We start from the raw sequence: 24208 nt of genomic DNA, 5'->3' as shown, positions 1-24208 counted from the left end.
GGCCGCCACCATGCCCAGCATTAATGCCAACTGTAAATAGTAAGGCAAGGAGAAAACAGATTCAGAATAGCCAAAGATGGCCAATTCCATTTCTGGAGAAATAGTCTGATCATATGCTTCTGCATACCAAAGCAAAATATCGTATCAGTCACACAAGTTTTGAACAAAGAATGAGAAAATGTTCCCTCTGCACCCTGACATCGATCACCAATAGGAGACTCAGTTGGATAAATCTTGTTGAGTTTGGTTTTGGAATAATGGAGCCTGTGTACAATTTTAAATGGAATTAATTGGAGTCTTGCATTGATAGAACAGCTGTGTATTCTCTCCAAGATTTCTGACCAAAAATCAACAGGAAGGTTAATACCAGCTTCCTTTTCCCAAGCAACCCTAATGTGATCAGAAGATGTGTTTCACTGCACAGAGAACAGGGAGACAAATTGTGAAACCATATGCCTAGATCAGATCATTATATCGTATAATCAGAGAAAGCCTGTTGAACATAATGTCGAATCTGCAAGTAGAGAAAAAAGTGAGTATGAGAAAGATGGAATCTTCTAAAAAGCTGCTCAAAAAATGAGAAATGACCATCTGTGTACAAATTATTGAATCTAGAAAGACCTTTATTGTTCCATGTTTGAAAGGTTCTGTCATTTAAAGCAGGTATAAAATGATGATTCTCACAGATGGGAGAATAAAGGGATGGTTGCATAATACCAAGAGATTTGTTCTTTTTTTTTCAGTATCCTAAAAGAGCTATGCACCATTATGCATTTTTAGTAATGTTCTTTATTAAAGGAACATTCAAATTGGATAATAGTAAAGCAGGGAGAGAGCTCTTTTTTAGAGAATGCGAATCCAGCTAGAAATGTCTACCGCGCTCAGATCAAAACAAGGTGAGCCATAGTTCCATCACATCAGAGCTCTTACATTTGCTGCCCAAAAATAGTGTTGAAAAACTGGCATGGCCAAACCACCCAACTCTTTAGGTTTTTCTAAATGAGCCTTAGAGATACGATGTACCTTAAATCCCCAAATGAAGGAAAAAATAATAGAATCCTGAATTTTAAAGAAAGATTTTGTAAGGTAAATAGGTAAATTCTGAAACAAATATAAAAACCTAGGATGGGCCACCATTTCGATAGCATTAGTTCGGCCACTTAGTGATAATGGCAAGAACCTCCATTTGTCAATGTTAGATTTAAGGCTCTTTATTGCAGCCATAAAATTAAGTTTAAATATGTCTTTTGGATCTACAGGAATAACCAGTCCTAGATAAGTAAAGTGACTGCGCACAATTTTAAAGGAGAGGGACTCAAAAAAATGATTAGGAAATTATTGCCAAGTGAGATAAAGATGCTTTTGTTCCAGTTAATTGAATACCCAGAGAAAGAGCCAAAAAGATTGATCAAATCCATTAATGGGGGTAAAGAGTCAACAGCATATTTTAAAAATAAAAGCAAATCATCCGCATATAAAGAGAGTCTCATCTCTACACATCCAACTGTGATGCCTCTAATCGCAGGTGCCGGATGCTTATAGCCAATGGCTCTAAGACCAGATTAAATAATAGGCCCTTTTCACAATGACGTCATTTAGCTTCCGCCTTTTCGCAAAGCAGTGTATCATTCAGTGTTGGGTGTAACTAGTTACTAAGTAATTAGTTACTGTAATTTAATTACTTTTCCCTTGAAAAAGTAAAGTAAGGGATTACTCTTATTTTTTTCGGTAATTTAATTACAGTTACTTTTGATGTAATTAAACTAAATACTTTGTGTAATATACACTCACCTAAAGGATTATTAGGAACACCATACTAATACGGTGTTTGACCCCCTTTCGCCTTCAGAACTGCCTTAATTCTACGTGGCATTGATTCAACAAGGTGCTGAAAGCATTCTTTAGAAATGTTGGCCCATATTGATAGGATAGCATCTTGCAGTTGATGGAGATTTGTGGGATGCACATCCAGGGCACGAAGCTCCCGTTCCACCACATCCCAAAGATGTTCTATCGGGTTGAGATCTGGTGACTGTGGGGGCCATTCTAGTACAGTGAACTCATTGTCATGTTCAAGAAACCAATTTGAAATGATTCGAGCTTTGTGACATGGTGCATTATCCTGCTGGAAGTAGCCATTAGAGGATGGGTACATGGTGGTCATAAAGGGATGGACATGGTCAGAAACAATGCTCAGGTAGGCCGTGGCATTTAAACGATGCCCAATTGGCACTAAGGGGCCTAAAGTGTGCCAAGAAAACATCCCCCACACCATTACACCACCACCACCAGCCTGCACAGTGGTAACAAGGCATGATGGATCCATGTTCTCATTCTGTTTACGCCAAATTCTGACTCTACCATTTGAATGTCTCAACAGAAATCGAGACTCATCAGACCAGGCAACATTTTTCCAGTCTTCAACTGTCCAATTTTGGTGAGCTCGTGCAAATTGTAGCCTCTTTTTCCTATTTGTAGTGGAGATGAGTGGTACCCGGTGGGGTCTTCTGCTGTTGTAGCCCATCTGCCTCAAGGTTGTGCGTGTTGTGGCTTCACAAATGCTTTGCTGCATACCTCGGTTGTAACGAGTGGTTATTTCAGTCAAAGTTGCTCTTCTATCAGCTTGAATCAGTCGGCCCATTCTCCTCTGACCTCTAGCATCAACAAGGCATTTTCGCCCACAGGACTGCCGCATACTGGATGTTTTTCCCTTTTCACACCATTCTTTGTAAACCCTAGAAATGGTTGTGCGTGAAAATCCCAGTAACTGAGCAGATTGTGAAATACTCAGACCGGCCCGTCTGGCACCAACAACCATGCCACGCTCAAAATTGCTTAAATCACCTTTCTTTCCCATTCTGACATTCAGTTTGGAGTTCAGGAGATTGTCTTGACCAGGACCACACCCCTAAATGCATTGAAGCAACTGCCATGTGATTGGTTGATTAGATAATTGCATTAATGAGAAATTGAACAGGTGTTCCTAATAATCCTTTAAGTGAGTGTATGTGTGTAATAGTGGAATTGACATCAAAATTCAAAGTCTAACTTTAAAATCCCTGCTTTAATGTATAATTCTCACATTTGTAATACTTTGGTCAGTTAATAAGTGTACTTTATGTAGTTTCATATTATTTATTTGAATGAATTAAAAGAGCTCTTTCGTGCCTATCCTTGAATCACTTAACTAATCAAGGTTGATGTAGGATATAGAAAGTAATTAGTAATAAGTAACTAAATACTTTTTGGAGAGAGTAATTTGTACAGTAATCTAATTACACTATTGAATATGTAATTAGTAACTAGTAATCAATTACTTTTTCAGAGTAACTTACCCAACACTGGTATCATAACATCCGTCTTGCAACAAACAAGAAGAAGAAGAACAACTTCCATTTGCCGTCGCGCTGGAATTTTACAACAGTGGAAAAAAAACTGACAGAACACGTATTCAAGTACTTATCCTAGCACCTTAACTAACACAAAAAGAAAACAAAACACTTACCTTCATAATCAAACAGGTACTGTTCAACGAAGAATTTGTATCCTTTCTCTAGCTTTGATCTTGTCGTTAGCGAAAATTTGCCTGCAAGATGTTTGTAACAAGCAGAGAGGGACGTAGGCCGTGAGGGAGCTACGCGTTGCACCGGTCTCGCATCTCTCTCGTCCCGCTCTGCTTGTCACAACGTTGTACAACATCTAGCCGTATTTGTGGCAGATGTGCAACGGACTTGGAAAACTCCATTCTGAGGCGCTAGCGGAAGTAACTTCTTCTTCTTGAGTTTTACTGGCGGTTGGCAAACCAGCTTATAGGTGCATTACCGCCACCTTATGAACTGGAGTGCTAGCGGAAGTAACGATACACTGCTTCGCGGCAGAACGGAAGATGCGTGACGTCATGTGAAAAGGGCGTATAGGGGACTAAGACAGCACCCCTGCCCTCCCTTTTGTCCTCCGGTAAAGAGGGACATATTCTGATTTGTCCAAATTGGTAAGTATTGCAATTTTTGGTTTTCTGTGAAGCGTAGGCACAAAACGTTTTACCTAACTTGTCTAGCACTGAATGTAAATATCGCCATTCAATCTGATCAAAGGCCTTCTCGGCATGCAGCGATATAATGACTGCCCTAGACTGCTGAAAGTCTGCATTGTACATAACATTTAACAGACCTCTAACATTTGATAAGGAGAATCTACCCAAAATGAAACCAATGAATTAATGAATGCATGTGTTTACTTAAACGGGTGGCCAACACTTTGGCAACAATCTTCTGATCACAATTGAGCAAACTTAACAGTCTATAATTGGAGGGATCCGTGCCATCCCCATCTTTTTTCAATAACAAACAAACGTTTGCCTCCTAAAGCGAATCAGATCAACAATTTATTCTTGAAGGAATGATTTACCATTCTTAGCAGTAACGGGGCTATTATGTCTGCATAAGTTTTTTATCAAATTCAATACAGGACCTGAAACCTAACAATTTGGAAAAGACTTGATAGCCTTCAAAATTTCATCTATAGTGAACTCTTGATCAAGCTCCTCTCTGGCAGCCTCACTTTGGACTGTCAATCGTATCAAGGAAATCAGTAATATCTGATTTCATGCCCATTACATTTTGAAGTAAAAATATTTTTATGAAATTCCTGAAAACAAGCGTTAATTTCCTTTGGGTTGGTTACCAGTGCACCAGAGGCTGATTTAATCTGAAAAATCGCTCTGTTGGCCTGCGTACTTCTTAGCTGCCTGGAGAGTAATCTTTCAGGCTTGTCACCTATCTCATACTGTTTACTTCTTATTATTTTAAGAAGTGTATTTCTGACCTGCTCGCTTGAAATATTATTGTATTCATATTTCAGTTTTAGTGCGGCATTAAGATCAGACTGAGATTTGGATAGCCTACAGTATATGGCTGCTCCATAGCTGGAAGTATGGCTTAAATTTCGGCGAGACGTCTACGTTTTTCCTTCTTTCTACTCGATTCATAGGCAATTATATTACCTCCCAATACTACCTTTAGCGTCTCCCAGAGAATCGAATCTGATACAACCCCTTTTCATTGAATTCTAAAAATTGCTTTATGTGAAGAGAAACGTATGTATGCAATGCAATAACCAGGGTTCAAACGCCAAAAGTACTTAGATTGAGATAACGAGAGCTGTAACACCATGGTATATGGGCTATGATCAGATATGATAATATTATTGTACTTAGTCTGTATCACATTTGGAATAAGATTAGAGTCAATAAGAAAAAAATCTATTCTAGTATGTTTTGTGCCCAGGAGAAAAAAAAGAGTAATCTCTTTGCTCTGAGACATCTTTGCTCTGCTGCGTGGCCTTCGAGAGCTTTTTGGAAGTCATTATTTCAATGCACAAAAATAAAAACCTTTACCACACTGCTGCATTCGCCAACCATTAAACAACGAATAGTGTACTCGCACGTAGGGTAAACTGACATATTGACGGGTATATTAAACAAAAACAGGAGGCAGCTTGAGGAGACTCAAAAAGTTTGTCTATGTCATTCGCCGCACAGCTAGCGCCCCCGGTAAAAATGTATTTTAAATGGCTGGATGTATAATGCATATACACGGACATCATTGACAGGTGTCGATGATATTCAAATTATTTGGGATTTGAGTTTCGTTACCCATAGACTGACTTGACTTGAAAATCAAGTTCATTTTTTTTACGTTGAAGGAGTGGTTTCCATTATTACCCATTATATCTTTTTCTAAATACAGTACCATACAAAAGTTTGGAAACGCTTAACTGAAATGTTTTTAATTATCTTAAAAATCGTTTAATCACAAGTCGCATGGTTAAATCTCTGACATTACTTTTGTAGACAAAAGTATAATCGTGCCACCATATCATTGCAATCGTTTTTACTTCCGTATTTTGACGCATTTCCGGGTAAAATTGAATTTCGAAGGAGAAAAATAGTGGGCGTGGCTTGCGGTTTTTCACTGAGATTTAATTGGATGTATAAAAACAACCGTTGCATTTTGAAATGGAACTGGTAGCAGACTGACAGTTGAAGGGGAGGAGTTAACGGATGGATAGCGGATGGAAGATGGATAGTCCCTAGAGGTGCATTTTTGAGATTTTAACTGAAGATTATGAGGGCACACGAATTTTAAAAAGAGAATGACCCACATTAATAAGCTATTTACAATAAACGCTGCAATATTTCATGAAAAAAAAGGAATAGTGAATTTTAATTTCACTGGGAGTTTAAGAAACTGGATGATAAAATCCCTAGAGAACCATTTTGCAAATTCTAGTCAAAGTTGGGCTACTTTGAATATGCTTAAATAAAACAGTTTCGATTTATTTTATATGCTTTTAGTCACAACATCATTCCCAAAGTTACAATTGTCCTACTCCATAGTGAAAATACTATTATTCTATAAGGTGGAATAAATCTGAATAAAGAATGACTTGTACTGTACATATATTCATTTATATATATTCATACTGTATATAAATGTAGGCATACATGTACTTTGTACATACTGTATATACAGATTCATCTCGGACCGATCTGTATTCTTGAGCGCTGACAGCTTTGGCCCACATGCGCAGTTAAAGGCGTTTTAAACTATTGATGGAAGCCAACAAGTCTGAAAAAGCCGAACGCGGCGTGCTTGAGGGAAGCAGCTGACTGGAATATGTACAAAGCGTTGTGTCAAAGCCTCTGACACGGAGACAGCCGCTGTTTGCTTGCAGGAAAAGAACAAAATATTCCCTTAAAGCCTCTTGAAACGCTGTCAGATTTCTGCCCTCCTCTCTCGCGCAAGGTGCTTGACGGGCCTGTGCTCCAGTGAAGTGTGAATAAGTGAGATGTAAACTGTGTTTAACTCTGGGTTCAAACCAGAAACGGAGAAACGGATCTCATAACAATACAACACGACGCACATGTCCAGTCACGCAACGCGCTAGGTCAATTATTCAAGACATTTGTAATTTAACCTACGTAATGTGAAGCATTTCTGGAAGAAACAGAATTTGAATGTTATATATTGATTTCCCCCCTGGAGGAGTCGGGGGAACCGTGTTCATCGCAGTGTTGCTTTATTTTATATCACCAGCTAAATCACTGCAGATATATTGTGAATATGCAATAAATTATTCGGACCTAGTGGGAACAGATTTCATCTATTGGCTCTTGATTGGATCATGGATATTAAGCTTTGATATTGGTTAATATTATCTCGCCGTTTCAGGGACAGAAAAGCAGATTTAGGTGATAGATGATGATGATTTTTTCTAAAGAATGTGCTGTTGAATCTTGATATATCAATTAAGATTCAATTTTGATGTTACATTTTGTAATATGTAACTATTATCATTAAGGTTGTAATTCCTAAATGGTGATGGGAAAGCAGATGCAGGGGTTTACTGTGTAGTTTGTGTTGCTGCTTTTGTACTACCCCCCCTGATCAGTGTGTGTGTGTGTGTTTCAGGTACTCCTTTGTTGGTACGGAGCAGCAGTGATTCTGCCCTGGCACCCCCTCAGATGGAGGATCTGAACAGCAGAACCATGGTAAACTTAGTCTTTAGGTCTAAGATCTTCAGAAATGCTCTTCTTAGATCCATTTCTACTCTTCATGTCATTTCGTGGGGATTGAATAATTGTTAATTTCAATCACCTTCATTACATTCATCAATATTATATCAATACAAGTGTGTAATTTTTGTCTCCATAGCAACCAAATGCAATTGAAAGATTATTAAAATTATTTTTAAACGGGTCCTCCATTGGTCTGACAAACAGATCCCGCCCCAAATTCACATCATTGGTCTGTGCCGGACTGATTGGGGTGCTCAGACAAACCTGAACCTTGAACTAGTACATGAGAATGTCTTGGCTATGAAAATATATATGTATATAAATATCACATGCGACGTCAAATTTGTGTTTAGTAGAAAACACACTTTAACCAAAGAGTTCTAATTTCATTGCAGATTTTTTTGTGAGAAGTATTTTTTGTAGCTGAAGGTTCTTTCTATTAAGCCTTCCGAATTAAAACCAGCACCGAGACGTCGATCCACTATTTTGTTTTCTTTCATAACCGACCTTTGTTGCATTTTCATTCATTTGCTCATTTTTCTTCTCCCTCAATAAAATGGCCATCTAGAATAGTCACAATGTTCAGATGAAATGGAATATGAACCGAGCTGCAGCTCTACAGTGTGTTGAATGCATTTATAGAGCTTTATCGAGTTGAAGTACAGCCATTTGTTTCTCTCTTACGTGCTGGCTCTCCCCCCTCTCGGTCTGCTTAATGGACTGTCTCGCACTCCCCCCGCCTTGCTTAATGGACTGGCTCAGAATAGATGGAGTTTTTTATGATTACCACTCTGCTCATTCAGAGCCTTTTATTGGAGCACCGTGGACTGCTTTAATACACTTCACCTTTTTCTTTTTCTCTTCTCTCTCGCTCTGGATTGTATTTTTTTGTATTTCCATTTTGTTGCTGTACTCCCTGCTGTTTCCTTTTTTTACTCTCTGTGTCTTACCAGAGGTTTACTTTAATGTACACTTAAAAAAACCTTCCCCTTAATCCTTTCCCAGTATTCAATTTTAATTAAATTAAAATAAATTCATTAAAATGTTAAATAACGCATAGAGATGTGTATAGTTTTGCATTTTCTGTCCATTCTTTTTTGCTACTGTGGAATTGTACTGTACATAACAAAAACTATTTAAATTAATTTCTGTTCATTTCTTTCTGTGCATTTTTGGTCCTTTTCACAGTATTTAAAATAAAAACAATAAAGAATATTTTTTTACTTATAACTGATAATAATAATAATAATAACAGCAATAACAATAAAAACATAATAATATAACAGCCATAACAATAATAACAACAATAATAGCATAACAATACTACTAATAATAATTATGATTATTATATATTTTTTAGATAAATAAATCAATGCAATGTATCTTGACCCAAAATTATTTTTGAAAATTATATTTGTCAAGGAAAAAAGTTTTTTATATAAATATAGTTTTTTGCAAAGTTGCATTGTTTCAAAGCAGCCTTGCATGAAAAACACACGCACAAATACGTAAGGAGTATAATACCATACATTGGATTATTGCAAAAAAAATGTGATGTTAACAGGCATGCCAATCCAGTTTACCTAGAAATGGCAGGAAATGTACAAGTGGGAGACAGCACGTTGATAATTCATTAGTGTTTTGTCTCTGTTTCACTTGTCTGAGTGATTCCAGGTCATATATATGATTTATAAGCTTTGTTCTTCACGGTTGTTATAAGCGAAGAACAGAGCGGAGGCATTCCTGCAGTATCAGGTGGCATGAAGTGGGTTCAAGATAATTTATGTGTCTGATGAAGGAGAGAAATGTTCCTTTTGTCTGCACACCCTCAGACGTGCCGGAGACCCTCGTATCATGGGCCTTTGTAGCACGACACCCGTCTTCAGTCAAACACGTCCTGTCAGGAACACCTTCAGTACTAAGATGGATGAGGTTATCTTTTTTCTCCAGAGTCAGAGACCCCGAACATCTTACACACCCCTGTTGCCTGCCCTCCCTGATGGGGGTTAAGGAATCTCCCTCTCTTCCGCACGACAAGAGAATCCTCAAGAGCATATTGTGCTTTCATTCGCACGACTCCGTCAGTGTTCCGGAACGCTCCACAAACATTCCCAAACGGACAGTCTTCCTCGCTGTGAAACCTGACTCCTGATCTTTGGCCCGGGTCTTAGTCTTCGAGACCTTTGTCGTCTTCCCTTTGTTGTTTTCTCAATCCTTCCTTAGATATTCATTACACATCAGGGCCTTTTTTTGGCAGGCTTTCCATTTTTCCTAGGCATCCTGACACCTGCGGTCACCCCTGTTTCCCTTCCCTCTTCCCTCTTGCTTCCTTCATGTCTTCCTTCATCTCCTGTGTGTCATTTAGCAGCTGGCTGGCGACTCCTGTGTTTTCATTGTAGTTAAGAAGCTTTATTTTTCTTCAGGGCTTATAGCACCTGTGGCACACCAGAGATGGTGTTTTTTTTCTGCCTCTCTTTCCAACACACACAAACCCTCATAGACTTGTGCGCATACACACACACACACACACACACACACACACACACACACACACACACACACACACACACACACACACAGACACAGATAATAGGTTGTGCGGTGGAATATGGAAGATGTATTTGGGACAGATGGTGGGCTGCTGCATTTACTGTTTTGCTCTGTTTGCACTTGTTTTGATGTGGGGAGGAGAATAGAGCAGACTTTTGACTCATGGCATTAAGTCCTGCACATGCTTGCACAGCTTATTATGGCTAAGATACAGGAAGAGGCTGTCTGAGTGATATCGATATGTATAGCGCTAGACCATAGATTTGAATTTTATGCAGTTTATTTTTTTGTGTATAGACCATACCGCAGGAATATATTTATATGATGGCACTGCAGTCTGTCTGAAAAGTTATACAGCAAAAAAAAAGTTCTAATCATGAGTGCTCATTTGCACCAAGAATGATGACTTTAACTGTAGACGGTTTCAAAGATACGCGTGTTCGTGGACTGCCCTTAACTTCTGGTACACATTCACAAATAATAGAGTGCCTGTAGATTATTTCTGATAACAAGTAAAAGAAACCGAGAAGAATCGTTACTTGGCTAAACTTGTCTCTCCAATATTTTGAATTTAGACTGCAATACCAAGCTCAACCGCTAGATGTCAATGTACCATATGTTTTGTTTAAATGCGGCCGAACTACAGGACCCATTCAACAAATTGTTTATTTAATAAAATTAACCTACAACCAAATTTAGTAAATCATTTATTTAATTCAATTATTATACTGTACAATAAAATAGTCATATAAATTAATATTAACATAAATTAAATAAAATATAAATAGTTATATTATTAGACACTAGTGCGCGTCCGATGAAATGGTCTATAATATTTTAAAAATCGTAAAACTTGAAAATAGTTTTGTTTGTTTTGTTGAGTTAAAATTAAGAATTCTAAAAGCCCATTCACACCAAGGATGATAACTAACTCTAAAGTTATACAAATTGTACTATCTTTTTAGAATAGAGGAGTCCACACTACAATTATTTAAAGGCACGATAAGGCTGAGATAGCTTTTAGAGCATTTTATTGCAGCTGGTCATTGATAAACATTGACAGCCAATCAAATTCTATTGAATACAAAGCACTTGCACATTTAAAACAAATAACTACAGCTCTCTGTCATAACGTAAATAACGTTATTGTCTGTAATAATGTGGCAGTAATATAGTTACTGGTATTGTTTATATAATTATTGTTATTATAATTATTGTTTCGGTGTGAACGGACCCTAAGACTAAAGTGCTTTCCACCCCACAACTATAACAAAATAAATTTGATTATTTGCATGCGTAGATTCCATGCAAAGTCAATGCAAAGATGCACAAAGATGTGAATTTGCACCAGGTGATGCAAATGACGTGAATTGGACGACACGATTGCCACAAACGCACGATATCCACATTAATCGCGTCCTCCGTGCAAGTCTAAAAAGCCTGAGCGGGGAATTCGTGCCAAGAGCTTATTGACACCTACGGCTTGACGCGTCCGGATGTGCGAAGACATTCCCAGTCACGGGATGTTTTTTATTTGCGCAAGTTACTTAAAAGGCAAATGATCCCACGAGTAATCTAGATGGCTGAACGCTATGCTTCACTTTTGCTGTACACTCACCATTAGAATAAACATGATCAATATCGTCTCATGTTGACGCTAATATAGTCATCATTATAGTTGTCCATACTTATATTCAGAGTAATGAATATTAATGTGTGATTTTTTTTATGAATGATTAAAGTAAAGCGGAAATTCATAAAGGCCAGATGAGAACATCAGATCATCATACGGTCATTGAAGAAACTGCAGGCATTTGGTCTGAAACCAAGAGTTGTGACGGTGAAAGATGAAGTCGAGGTCAGAAATGAGAGAAAGCACTGGAAAGGAGTGGGGACTTTTTGCTTAGTAAGACATCTCTGCACTTGGGGCTTTCGAGAGGCCGTATCCCATCCTGTTGTTTAACGCTCTTTCATGTGGTTTAGTAAGACAGCCAAGGCTAATACGAAACCATCTGGATAGAGCACAATTTAAACACAGCTGAATAACCTTCACTCAAATCCTGTTATAAAAGCCACTAGAATTCAATGTAGTGGATGACATCAAAGTTAGTCTACTTGCTTTTAAATGTTTCAGACAAAACTCTGTGGTTTGGTGCCGCTTGCAGATGGTGATTTTAGCCAGCTCTTGCTGTTTTCAATATAGCAGGAAATGGACTGTGGCGTGCTGTCTGAGACTTACTACTTCAAAATGTACCTCATCCATTTGTAGGTCAAAATTTTCCAAATAAATATTTTTCCATTTCTGTTTAATGTGGATCACAAACCATCCAGCTTCATTTTTGATCTAAACTTAGAAAATCGTACTTTTTATTATTAATTCAGAACTCCAGGGGACGGAGATAACGGATAAGATTTGAAACCTTGGAAACCATCACTTGCGCTTGCAGGTATTAGTCATGAGAGACTGAGATTCCAGTGAGGTATATTTGTCCTCTGTGCTCCTGTCTATTTTTATGCCTTCTCAATGTTTATGCCCCTTAAGAACCAATTATGCATTGGGGTTTGTTTTTACCTGTGCTGGTTGTTATGTTAGTGGTCCGACATGAACCCGGGGACCTCACCCTGAAGTCCCATTGGCCAGCTTTGGGCCTTCAGGAGGGTCAGCTGACAGCACGTTTCTCTCCTCCGGGATTAGAGAGTTCTCTTGTTGATGTGTAAACCCCTCGTGACGTGAAAGAAGTCCAGTGTGCTCACTGGCCAGGACTGTAATTAATGAGCTGGCTAACTCTAAGGAATAGGTGTGTGCTAATAGGTTTCTATGTTATATTTCTGTGACTGTAAGAGTTTAATGATCAGTCATTAAATGAAACTGGATTTTTGTTCATGAATTTTAGATCATAATGTGTACGTATATTGTTTCTAAATGTCTTTATCGAAATTTTTGTCACATTTATTTATTGCGTACTTGTAGCATACATAGAGTGAACCGTTAAAGGATTCTTCCGTTTCTTCTGTGAAAGACAAAATGAAGATATTTTGAGAAATGTCTCTGTGGTTTTGCTCCCATCCAGTGGAAGTCAATAGGGCTCAGGGTTGTTTGGTTACTGATGTTATTTAAAAGATCTTCTTTTGTGTTCTGCAGAAAACAGAAAGCCATACAGGTTTGAAATGACCACGCTTTTTATTTTTTGGCAGATTGAGGCATCAGCATAGTACTACAAATGGTTAAAACATGGTTACTGTGGTTTGACTACAAATAAAACCAAAAACAATGTTTATTTAAAAGGGATAGTTCACGCAAACACTCATCATTTACTCATCCGCATGTCATTTCAAACCTGTATGACTTTGTTCTTCTGCAGAACACAAAAGAAGATATTTTGAAGAATGTTGGTAACCGAACAATGGCGGTACTTGGTTTTGTGTCTATACGATAGAAGTGAACGGGTACCGCCGTTGTTCAGTTACCAACATTCTTCAAAATATCTTCTCCCGAAAGTCAAACAGGTTTGAAAAGTGTGCATGGATCACAGCTCCATCGAATTCCTTTCATATTGTAATACACCATCTCTCCCCACCTGTATCCAGCAGGATTTGTGGTGGAGGTTCAGCTGTCTCGGCCTGGTCTGGAATGTCGGTTACGGTGCATGACCGGCAGTGTCGAACCCTTCACATCTCGACTCTTCTTTCACTGCGTTACACGAAGATGGGGAATTATAGCTGTATTAGTTTCAGGTTAATCTCAGCCGTGAAATGTAATGTGTGATGTCACTGCAATGGTAGTTATGGACCACAGGTGACATTCTGACCTCAGCTCCGGTTTCCTTGGATCTCTGTACAAGGCATGACAATGGTTACATGAGCACAAAATACACAGAGGTCAGTGTAGGGGACTTTATATCATGTATGAGTCATTTATATATACTGTAGCATACAGTAGTTGATTTCCTGGAAATATTTTATAATATAGTGAATCCATTGTCCCAAAGGTAATACGTGATAGTTCACTCAAAAATAAAGATTCAGACATCATTTATTCATCCTCATGGCATTCAAAACTGTATGTTACTCTTTGTTTTGTGACACACAAAAGAAGATATTTTGAAGAATGTCTCTGTGGTTTTGTGTCCATACAATGAAAGTCAATGGGGGCCAGTGTTGTTTGGTTACTAACGTTCTTCAAAATGTCTTCTTTGGTGTGCTGCAGAATAGAGAAAGTCATACAGGTTTGGAATGACATGAGGACGAGTGAATGAAGATCGAAATTACATTTTTGAGTGAACTGTCCCCTTCAGATCATTTATAATAAAACGGGCATCAATTCTGATAAAAAAGTATATGCTACAATATATACGTCATACCTCAAAGCTGTGCATCTGCGAGTTTGTGGCTCACTGCATCTGTTTTGGCATTCTAGCATACGTCCGAATAAAAATGAGTGCGTGTATGCAGTTGTTAGACAGAGCCCTTGTGCTGCACCTTGTGATATCATGACCCGTCCTCTGTCTGATTCGTCTCTGGTTGTCTGTAACTCTACTGTCTGCAGTGTGAACTCTAAAACACGCACGCACGCACGCACGCACACACACACACACACTCCGCTCTCTCATACTGATTTAAAATGACACTCAAAAAGGATACATGATCTCAAATTAAAATGGCTCTGCGTCTAATCCAACAGCCTCTTATTCACAAACCCCCAATTAACATCAGTCTCTCTCTCTCTCTGCCTCTCTCTCTTTCTCTCTCTCCCTCTCTCTCTTTCTCTCTTTTAGCCCATTGGGTGTAATTAAACTTGCACTTTTCATTGAAGAAAGCTTATGTACAGCTGGAGGAGAGACGTGTTTGCGTTTGACAGAAGGAGAGGAAACCTGAACAAAGGAGCCGTTTCTGTTTTTGTCATAACCCAGTTAACAAACTCCAGCCACCGTGTTCGTGGAGAGTAAATAGCAGCCAGATTTGAGTCAACTGAACTTACTTAAAGGGTCAGTTCACTCAACAACAAAAAACACCTGATCTATTTTACTTATTAAACAGTAGCAGCTAACTAAGTTTCATAAAGAGAGAACCTGTCTGTCTGTCTGTCTGTCTTGTATTAGTAATAATGTAGACCTAATTGACTATATATTGTTCCTCTTTATCTCTATAATCTCAATAAGAAGCTTTTTTATCATAGGGCCCAGTGGGTATTGTCATGGGGATGTGCATTAATTTAATTCAGCAATAGGCTTCGGAGACATTATTCCCGATGTGATGCAAACCAAATGAACAGATATTATATGGCCATTGTATTCTTTTCATTGGGCCGTACCTACTTATAAATGTGACAGCTCCTGGATGAATAAGAGGAAGAGGAAAAGAAATGCTCAGAAGAGACTATTGACACAGGTGCAGTTAAAAGGGCTCTGCGGTGTGTGTGTGTGACGGGGAGATGTAAACCTTTTTATAAAAAAAAAATAATAATCTGTATACTGTGGTAGGCTATACTGTATGAGACTAGTTTTTTATTGCACTTATGCTTTTTGTTGTCCTTATGTTGTTTCAATTGCTTCCATTGTTTATGTCATCTGTAAGTCGCTTTGGATAAAAGTGGAATGAAAGCTCATGTGAATTTCGGAACGGTCTACATAGGCAGCGGTCAACTTTGATTTAAAATTGATTTCAATAGAGTTTAGGTTTGCATATTGCTATGGTAACAACAAGATTTTCTCATTTGCATTTGTGCGTTTGGCAGACTCTTATGTGAACGTTCAAGCAATGGGTTTTATCAGCATGTGCATTTCTTGGGAATCAAACCCATACTGTTGCTGGCATTATGGGGTGCCTTCTTCATAAAGTTTACACGCAGCACCGTTTATACGTAAATAATCACATCACGCCATTTAAAACCACTGATCTATATAAAGGACTGGATTGCTCATGACGTCATTACACTGAAGCTACCGCGCCGCCATGTCGGTATGGCCAAACGTTCTGTTACATTAGAATATATGTGATATATTATTAATATTAATGATAAAACACTAACTTACCAGTCCCCGTTTTATTACCTAAAGTCTCACATTACATTCTTACAACGCAAATGTCTTAAGCATGAAAATGATTAATAATTTAAAGTCGGGAATTTTCACGTCTTATTAGATATAGAGTGAGTTACGTTCATTTTCATTACAGTAGTGTACAAATCAGATCAGCAGACTCACGAGACACCTCTACATATGACACAAGTGCTTATTCTGAAATCTAAATGCAGATAAATACAGGCTGTATATGTTCTTTAAGTCATGAAGCTTTTTTTCTAAACATTTACACACGTGCCGTTACAACAGTGTGCAATACACACTCACCTTCTATACATTAATTTCTATAAGTCGCTTTTCTGCCGGAAATAAACATAAACATTGGAAAAAACATCAGAAGTAGCAATAAATTTAAACACACATGTGAGTTCAAAAACGTATCGTGCACTTAATAAGCTGAAAAACGGGTCATATTAGATCGTCGTTTTGACTGTAAGTCAATGGCGCTCTCTGTCAGTTGGGCATACCAAGATGGCGGCGCGATCGCTTTCGGTGGCTTCACCTCCTGCCGTAGGTTTAGCGTTCTAGGCGCAATCCAGTCATTTATATAGATCAGTGTTTCAAACCTGTATGACTTTGGTTCTTCTGCAGAACACAAAAGAAGATATTTTCAAGAACGTTGTGAGTAGGGGTGTGACGATATTTTGATATGGCGAAGTATCGTCATCCTTCTCCGTGCGATACGAGAACCAATACGCTGCGCCAAATATCGATATTTTAATTCATTAAAGGGGTCATATGGCGCACGTGTTTTTCTGTGTCTTTGGTGTGTTATAAGTTGCCCATGCATGTATTAGACACATAAAATTGCAAAAATGAAAGTGTGGGAACAAAAGATGCATTCTATCTAAAAGCGAATGCTCACCCAGACCTGCCTGAAACGCCTCGTGTAACCACACCCCCACAAATCTACGTCAGTTCGTGGTATGAGTTGACTAAGACCGCCCAAATGTATACGCATGTAAGGTGGGCGTACCTGTCAGTACAATTGAAGAGGAACCTGATGTTCCAAATATGGTAAGAGGCGTTACATTTCCGTCACACGCTTGCAGTGTTCGACCAATCACTACGCACTGGTTAACCGGCCAATCATAGCACACCTCGCTTTTCAGAGTGATGAGCTTCGTAAAAAATCTGTGCGTTTCAGAGAGGCGGGGCAAAGAGGAGATACAAACATGCACGGTGTGTGGAAAATACAGCGTGTTTGAACCTTAAATCGTGTATACACATTGCATTACATCTAAAACAAACGATAACATTCGTTTTAGCCCTGTCATATGACCCCTTTAATACAACAAGACGCTCTAAATATATTTCCAAGCGATATTACGATATAGATCATAGCGATATATTATCATGACTCCACTGGGTGGCGCTTAACACGCAAATTTACATTTATATTTACATTTATGCATTTGGCAGATGCTTTTATCCAAAGCGACTTACATTGCATTGTACTATACATTTGTTTCTGACTATGTGCAATCCCCTGGGATCGAACCCATGACCTTGGTGTTGCTAGCGCCATGCTCTTACCACTGAACAAACTAGTCTGAAAAAGAGTTTAGGATTGCATTAATATGCTTAGATTTAATGCAAGTTGCTGCACTGAAATGTTTTTTTTAGGTGTATTTTATTTAAGCTGGTTAACACAGGTTTAAATAAGTGGCTGTTACATTTAGAAATGTGCCAGTATAAAAATATTTAAATGTGTTACATGAGTGTATGGCACGCGTTCACGAGAGCACTTCTTCTTCGTCTTCTGCATGTAAACACAGAGTTGCACTTCCGCGTTGTGAGTCAGAGCGCCGGCATCCAATAGGGGCAAGCCCCTTGCGACATTCGGCGCACAAACCTGTTTACTTTTGAAGTGCTCGCGTCCAAGAAGTGCTCTCGTGAACGCGCGCCATACACTGACATGACAGAGGAGAATATATCGATTAAAGTCAGTATTTTGGTTTGTTTTTCGCACATAAAGCATTCTCGTCGCTTCAAAAAAATTCAACTGAGCAGTTGACTTTGAGCGGACTTTGTCTTTAGTACTTTTCTGGACCTTGGCAAAAACTGAGACCATGATGTCTATGAGGAGGCCTGGAAATCTCTCGGATGTCACCTAAATATCTCTATTTGTGCTCCGAAGACGCCAGAAGTTCTCTAAACATGTTTAACGTCACACAAAGTTGATTTTTGGGTGAACGTCCACTTTAGCCTTTTCATGGGCATTTTGTAACTTTCATAGTTAGGCAGATATCATGATGTATCATTATAGAATTGCCAAACAATATATTGATTATCGTAGCATCATGATATTATCGGTACCATTAGCCATGTATCGTGAATCGTATCGTATCGTGAGGTACCCTGTGATTCCCACCCCTAGTTGTGAGTGAAACAACATTGGTCTCCTTTGACTTACATTGTATGGATGCAAAACCACTGAGCCATTTATCAAACTTTCTTCTTTTGTGTTCCACAGACGAAAGAGTCATACTGTACACATACACATGAGGGGTGAATAAATGATGAAAACATATATATTTTCTGATACGTTGAATAATATTTTCTCCCTTAGTAAAACATTTTTTAGTACCGTTCAAATTCAGTGCTGTCAAAACAAACGGTCTTATTTGTGTCATATAGCACAACGGTATAAAATAATCTTAAATAAATATTGACATTATTATTGATATTTGAGGTAAGAGCATTCTGGGACATGAGGTGTTCTCTACGGTGAGCGGTAAAACAAAAGTATATTATCTAATGTTTCTTGCTGAACATGTTGTGTGTATGTTTTTTTTAACGAACAACATTTAGCAGCATGTATTGCTTCAGTAAATTTGAATATGAGTGACAAATCTGCATCCTTTTTTGCCACCTCAGATCAAATTCAGCTAGGCATTCAAAAATCTAAATGGTACACGAAGGGTAGCTCACTGGCTTCTGGGCTGTTTTATCTTCTTGACCTACCATTCTTCTTCATGGTCTCTCACACGTCTCTACTTCTCTCTTCCTCCCTGCCAGACGCGTGTGCTCAGCGTGTTCCTCCTCCTGGCTGCAGGCACACACGGCGTGTCAGTAATAAGCGAGTGTGTCTGAGAAATGACAGGGTTAGAACTCACTAATGCACTCAGAGTTGCGCCCTTCCATACTGCGAACCGACCAGAAAGAGGCGGACAGAGAAAAGAGAGAGTCCACACCACTCTATACCTGATTGAGGTAATAGGCCTGTGTAATTGTTCAGATTGTCACTTGCCCTTTCCAGCAGAAGTAAGTGGTCGGAAAAGAGCGAAACGGCCCTCGGCTTTGCCCTCGCCTCCCACTGAGGAGCACAGGCTGATATTTTAAACTCGAAAGAGAAAGACTCTTCCCTCTCTAAAGACAAAAGAAGCGGTGAACTAGCCCACTTTGAAGGGTCTTAAAAGCCTATTTGGTGGGTGTGAGTGATCCAGAGTTTCTTTTCGAGCTTTTACGGGCCATTATTTTAAGTGATTTTGAGATGTTATTAGTTTTGTCATATTTTTCTGTCCGGGATAATTATTTCTGTCGTATTTCAGCATTGAGGTGGTCATCTTTGACTAATGAGAGTTTAATCACCATCAAATCTCCACTACATTAATTCAGACAGAAAGCCACAGTTTGCCTTCAGACTTTTCAAAACCAGTATCTGGGCGATTCCAGCATTATGGATGCCTCATTTTTAGTCAAAACTTGACATACACATTCTCAGAGAATGTATTTATTACCAATATATTGAATCCTCTGTTTATATTTTACTAAACCACTGATGATGGAGTCCAGACATCAGAAAAATATCAGTCTATGCAAGAGAGAAAAATGTAGGAGTTATGGATGTGATGAAAATGGATGCACATTTTTGAGAGACAACATACTTTGTAGGATTTCTGTGAATTAAAATGCACAATTCAGAGGCAATAATACCCAACATATTGAGAAGGGTTGTGTCTTTATAGAATAAAAAATAGTTACTATATTTTAATTTGCATGTGCCTGTTTATGAGGAATATGGACGGTTATGGATGTGACGATTCACTTACCTGTCTATGTGTCTATCAGGGTTTTTCCTGGCTCAAAATGAGGCGGAGGTGGTGCCATCCTGATCTTGTACACGCACACGTAAGGCCTACCGCTGCGAGAATAACAACCCATGGAATGTCGCAACTGGCCAATCAGAATCAAGCATTCGAGAGCGCCGTGTAATAAACATCTTTATTACACGGCTCGTTGGAATGCTTGACTCTGATTGGCCAGTTGCGACATTTGCAGGTTTGTTATTCCCGTATAACAACCTTTCAAAAATCATTTTGACAGGTTTTTTTGACAAATGAAATATAATTATATCTTTTAATAACATATATGACATTATATTTACAAATGATTCAACCAAATTGCCTGTTCGTGGTATTTGAACATCATTTCTTAACTTAAAATCAAAAGTAAACGGCTTTTCCTTGCGTAAGGTCTGCATTCTGTAAAAATAGTTCAAATTCACATTTCATGTCCAGTTTTTTTCTCATGTGGCAAGTAGCCGTGTAATAAGCGGCATAATGTACAAGCAGCCGGCTGTTATCGCCAAATAATCACACTGTTGGGGCTTATATCTGCGATAACAACCGGCTGCCTGTACATTATCCCTTACGTAGACAGTTGCTTTGTTACATTATAGCACTGATGTGTTTGCATATTGATGACAAGAACGGAGCACAGCTATGGAGTAGGGGTCTAAATCGGGCAGATCATGATACGATATCAATTTTCTCTGCCAGCGATGTGATATTTGCCGATACCGTGGACATTTCTGCGATACGATTACGATTTGATTAATTTATCGATATTGAGATATTACTTGCCTAGTTTACACAAGCAGTTACATTTTTAATATCTCACAAATGCAACCAAAATACATAAAATTCAAGTTTAATTAAGCTCTTTGAAAATTGCACACTCTCTTTCCCAAATAGGACCTTTACAACAACAAACTAACAAAAAATACACTTGAGTGTCAAAATAAAGGTACCTCATATTGATATTTTACGTGTTACACCCTTACTATGGAGTAAAATGAATTGTCTATATACAAAGCTTTATAGAATACTGCCGTTGACCAATCAGTATGAAGTATTCTATAGAGATTTAAAACAGACATCGTCCGATACCGATGTGGCCTTTGCATTTATTCATTTTTCACACTCTGCCAGTTGTCTGTGAGGTGGTCCGTCACGTGCTGGGTTATTTGTCTGTCCTTCTATCATTAGCACGCTCTTCCTCAGGGACGATCTCAGTATCTGCTAATTGCTCTGGGAGTATTTTTTTCGTCCCCCGAACCCTCTGGGTTTAATAGTCACCTACACAAGTAACTTTAAATGTATCACTTGTTGGCCCTGTGGTGCCTTTCTTCCTGTGGGGGCCGTGGAGTCATTGTGTGTAGATAAAGTGTGTTTGATGGTAAATAACACTGAGTTTCCTGTGAGGAATTGGTTGTATGTTGTTGACAGACGTTCTCACCGTCTCGGCTTGGGGTTCGCCTGAAAGAACAAGATGAAGCGAGTAAACTTTCATCCCTTGATTGTTTGCCTCTCTATATAAGGTTTCATTCTTTGTCACATTTTCTGAATGTTTCTTGTGTAGTCTGCTTGATAAACTAAACCACTGAACCCAGCAATACTGCATTGAATGCAATGACGGTAGAAGCTACTGTGACGCAGACTGTGCGACACCCATCCTCAGCTTGAAGGAGTTCAGGAGCAGATGTCTTCATTTAGTAAACGGGTGGGTGCTGCTTGGCAGATTGAAAACGATGAAACGCACCTACGGTACATAAGCAAACTGTCATAACTCTCTCAGCATGTGGTACATATCCCATCATGCCCTTGAATGTGTTTGCTTTTCTCTCCCGGCTCTGTCGCCGCTGCCGCGATCTCTTTGTTGCATTACGGCGGCACCGACCGTGTCATTCATTAGACGGGGGTCAGCGCGAGGAGATCAGGCAGCACGGGCGAATAAAACCACTGACGTGTTTATCAGATCGGCAGTCAGACGCTAGATTAATGCCTTTGTTCTTTAATTAGCATCAGCACCAAACCGTGACTTAAACCACGCAAACCAATCATTAAAAATGAGAGGAGAATAAATCACAGGCTCACTCTTGTTTTCATTTTTCTTATTTATTTATTTTTTAAGTGGGTGTTTATGTCGCCCGTGCGTGCACATTAAAAGGATGTTCTCCGTCTGTATTAACAAGGGAACAAGCCGTCAGTTGTCACTGTTCGGTTAATTGTTTGCAGCACCTCATCTGTGAAGGTGGGCGTTCTGACGTGACTGCGTGTGTTCGCGAATGTACATCTGTGCATCTGGTAGACGCTTTTTATACACACTGACTTACAGTGCTTTCAAGGAAAGCATTTTATTCAGTTCCCTGGGATTTGAACCCTCGGATGTGCACTCAAAATCAGAATGCATTGTGGGTAAAAAAGAGTGAATGAATGTAGCCCACTATGTATGAGATTGGGAGCGGTTTCGGAACACAGCGCAGGTGTTTCTGGAGCTCAAACGGTGAAGCATTGCAACAGTTTGTGTCGACCAATGGCAATATCAATTCCACACTTCACTTTGAAAGAAAAAAGATTTTGTCTTGCTTTCTTTAGGTTCCGTTTAACCTACATATGCTGTTTTTTGGGGCTGTTAAACGATTAATCGCGATTAATTGCATTCAGAATAAAAGTTTGTATGCTGTGCATATTTATTTTGTATTTATAAACACATTCACATACACATGTATTAAGAAAATATTTGCATGTATATATTTATATTTACATATAATTTAAATTATATTTAAATACTAGGGCTGTCCGACGATTAAACACGATTAATAGCATCTAGAACAAAAGTTTGTTTTACAATATACAGTATGTCTGTGTACCGTGCGTTTTAACGGGATATTTCGCCCAAAAATGAAAGTTCTGTCATGAATTACTCACTCTCTAGTTGTTCCAAACATGTATAAACTTATTTGTTTAGTTGAACATAGAGAAGGATATTTGGACGAATGCTTGTAACCAAACAGTTCTTGGACCCCATTGACTACCATAGTAGGAAACATGACAATGGTAGTCAAAAGTGCCCCAGAACTGTTTGCTTTCCTACATTTTTCAAAATATCTTCTTTTGTGTTCAACAGAACAAAAAAGATAGAAAGTAATTTTTCCTACTCTGGTAGTCAGTGGGTTCCAAGAACTGTTTGGTTACAAACATTCGTCTAAATATCTTTCTCTTTGTTCATCAGAACAAAGAAATTTAAACAGGTTTGGAACAACTCGAAGGTGAGTAAATGATGACAGAATTTTCATTTTTGGGTAAACTATCCCTTTAATTTTGTATTATAAAAACATACACATCCATGAATATATTTGAAGAATATATAAAATATAAAAATGTAAAAACATGTATATATAATTTAAATGATTGGTAAATATAAATTAATACATAAATATATTATATATAGTTATATAAATACTGTGACATTTTTATATTTTAAAAATATTTTTATATTTTTGTTAAATCTATGCATGTATGTGCATGTGTTTGTAAATACAAAATTAATACGCACAGTACACAGACATATATTATTTAAACACAAACTTTTATTCTTGATGCGATTAATCGCGATTAATCGTTAAACAGCCCTACTGTTTTCCTTTCCCTTGTGCCCAAAACTGGAGCTATATTAGGCCTACCGTATGGTATATTAAACATCAAGATCTTTTCTTCTTTTAACCCCCGACCCTGTTTCTTAAATCACACTTTGGGCTTTCTAAAGGATAGCTTTGAGAAGCAGGAATTTGATTGACAGGTGCTAATGGGGTCAGAGGTTACAGGCAAGTACATTAGGGCTTTCTGCCCGTGCTGACCCCTGCCAGGCTTTCTGTCACAGCTTGAAGGGCAACATGATGCATTTCTCCTACTCGATACGGCTGTTTGACTGA

General features: G+C 38.5%; 1 protein-coding gene across 1 annotated transcript in view; it reads left to right on the top strand.

The window, feature by feature from the left end:
- The window catches only part of LOC130555537 (partitioning defective 3 homolog B-like), a 122830-nt gene that overhangs the window by 75447 nt on the left and 23175 nt on the right, over positions 1–24208 (top strand). Inside the window, exon 5 of the mRNA XM_057335830.1 lies at positions 7473–7552. Coding sequence (XP_057191813.1) covers positions 7473–7552 — 80 coding nt within the window. The remainder of the gene's footprint in view (positions 1–7472; positions 7553–24208) is intronic.

This window comes from Triplophysa rosa, linkage group LG6 (assembly GCF_024868665.1).
Source record: "Triplophysa rosa linkage group LG6, Trosa_1v2, whole genome shotgun sequence".
Classification (NCBI taxonomy): Eukaryota; Metazoa; Chordata; class Actinopteri; order Cypriniformes; family Nemacheilidae; genus Triplophysa; species Triplophysa rosa.
This window is presented reverse-complemented; position numbering and strand designations above follow the sequence as displayed.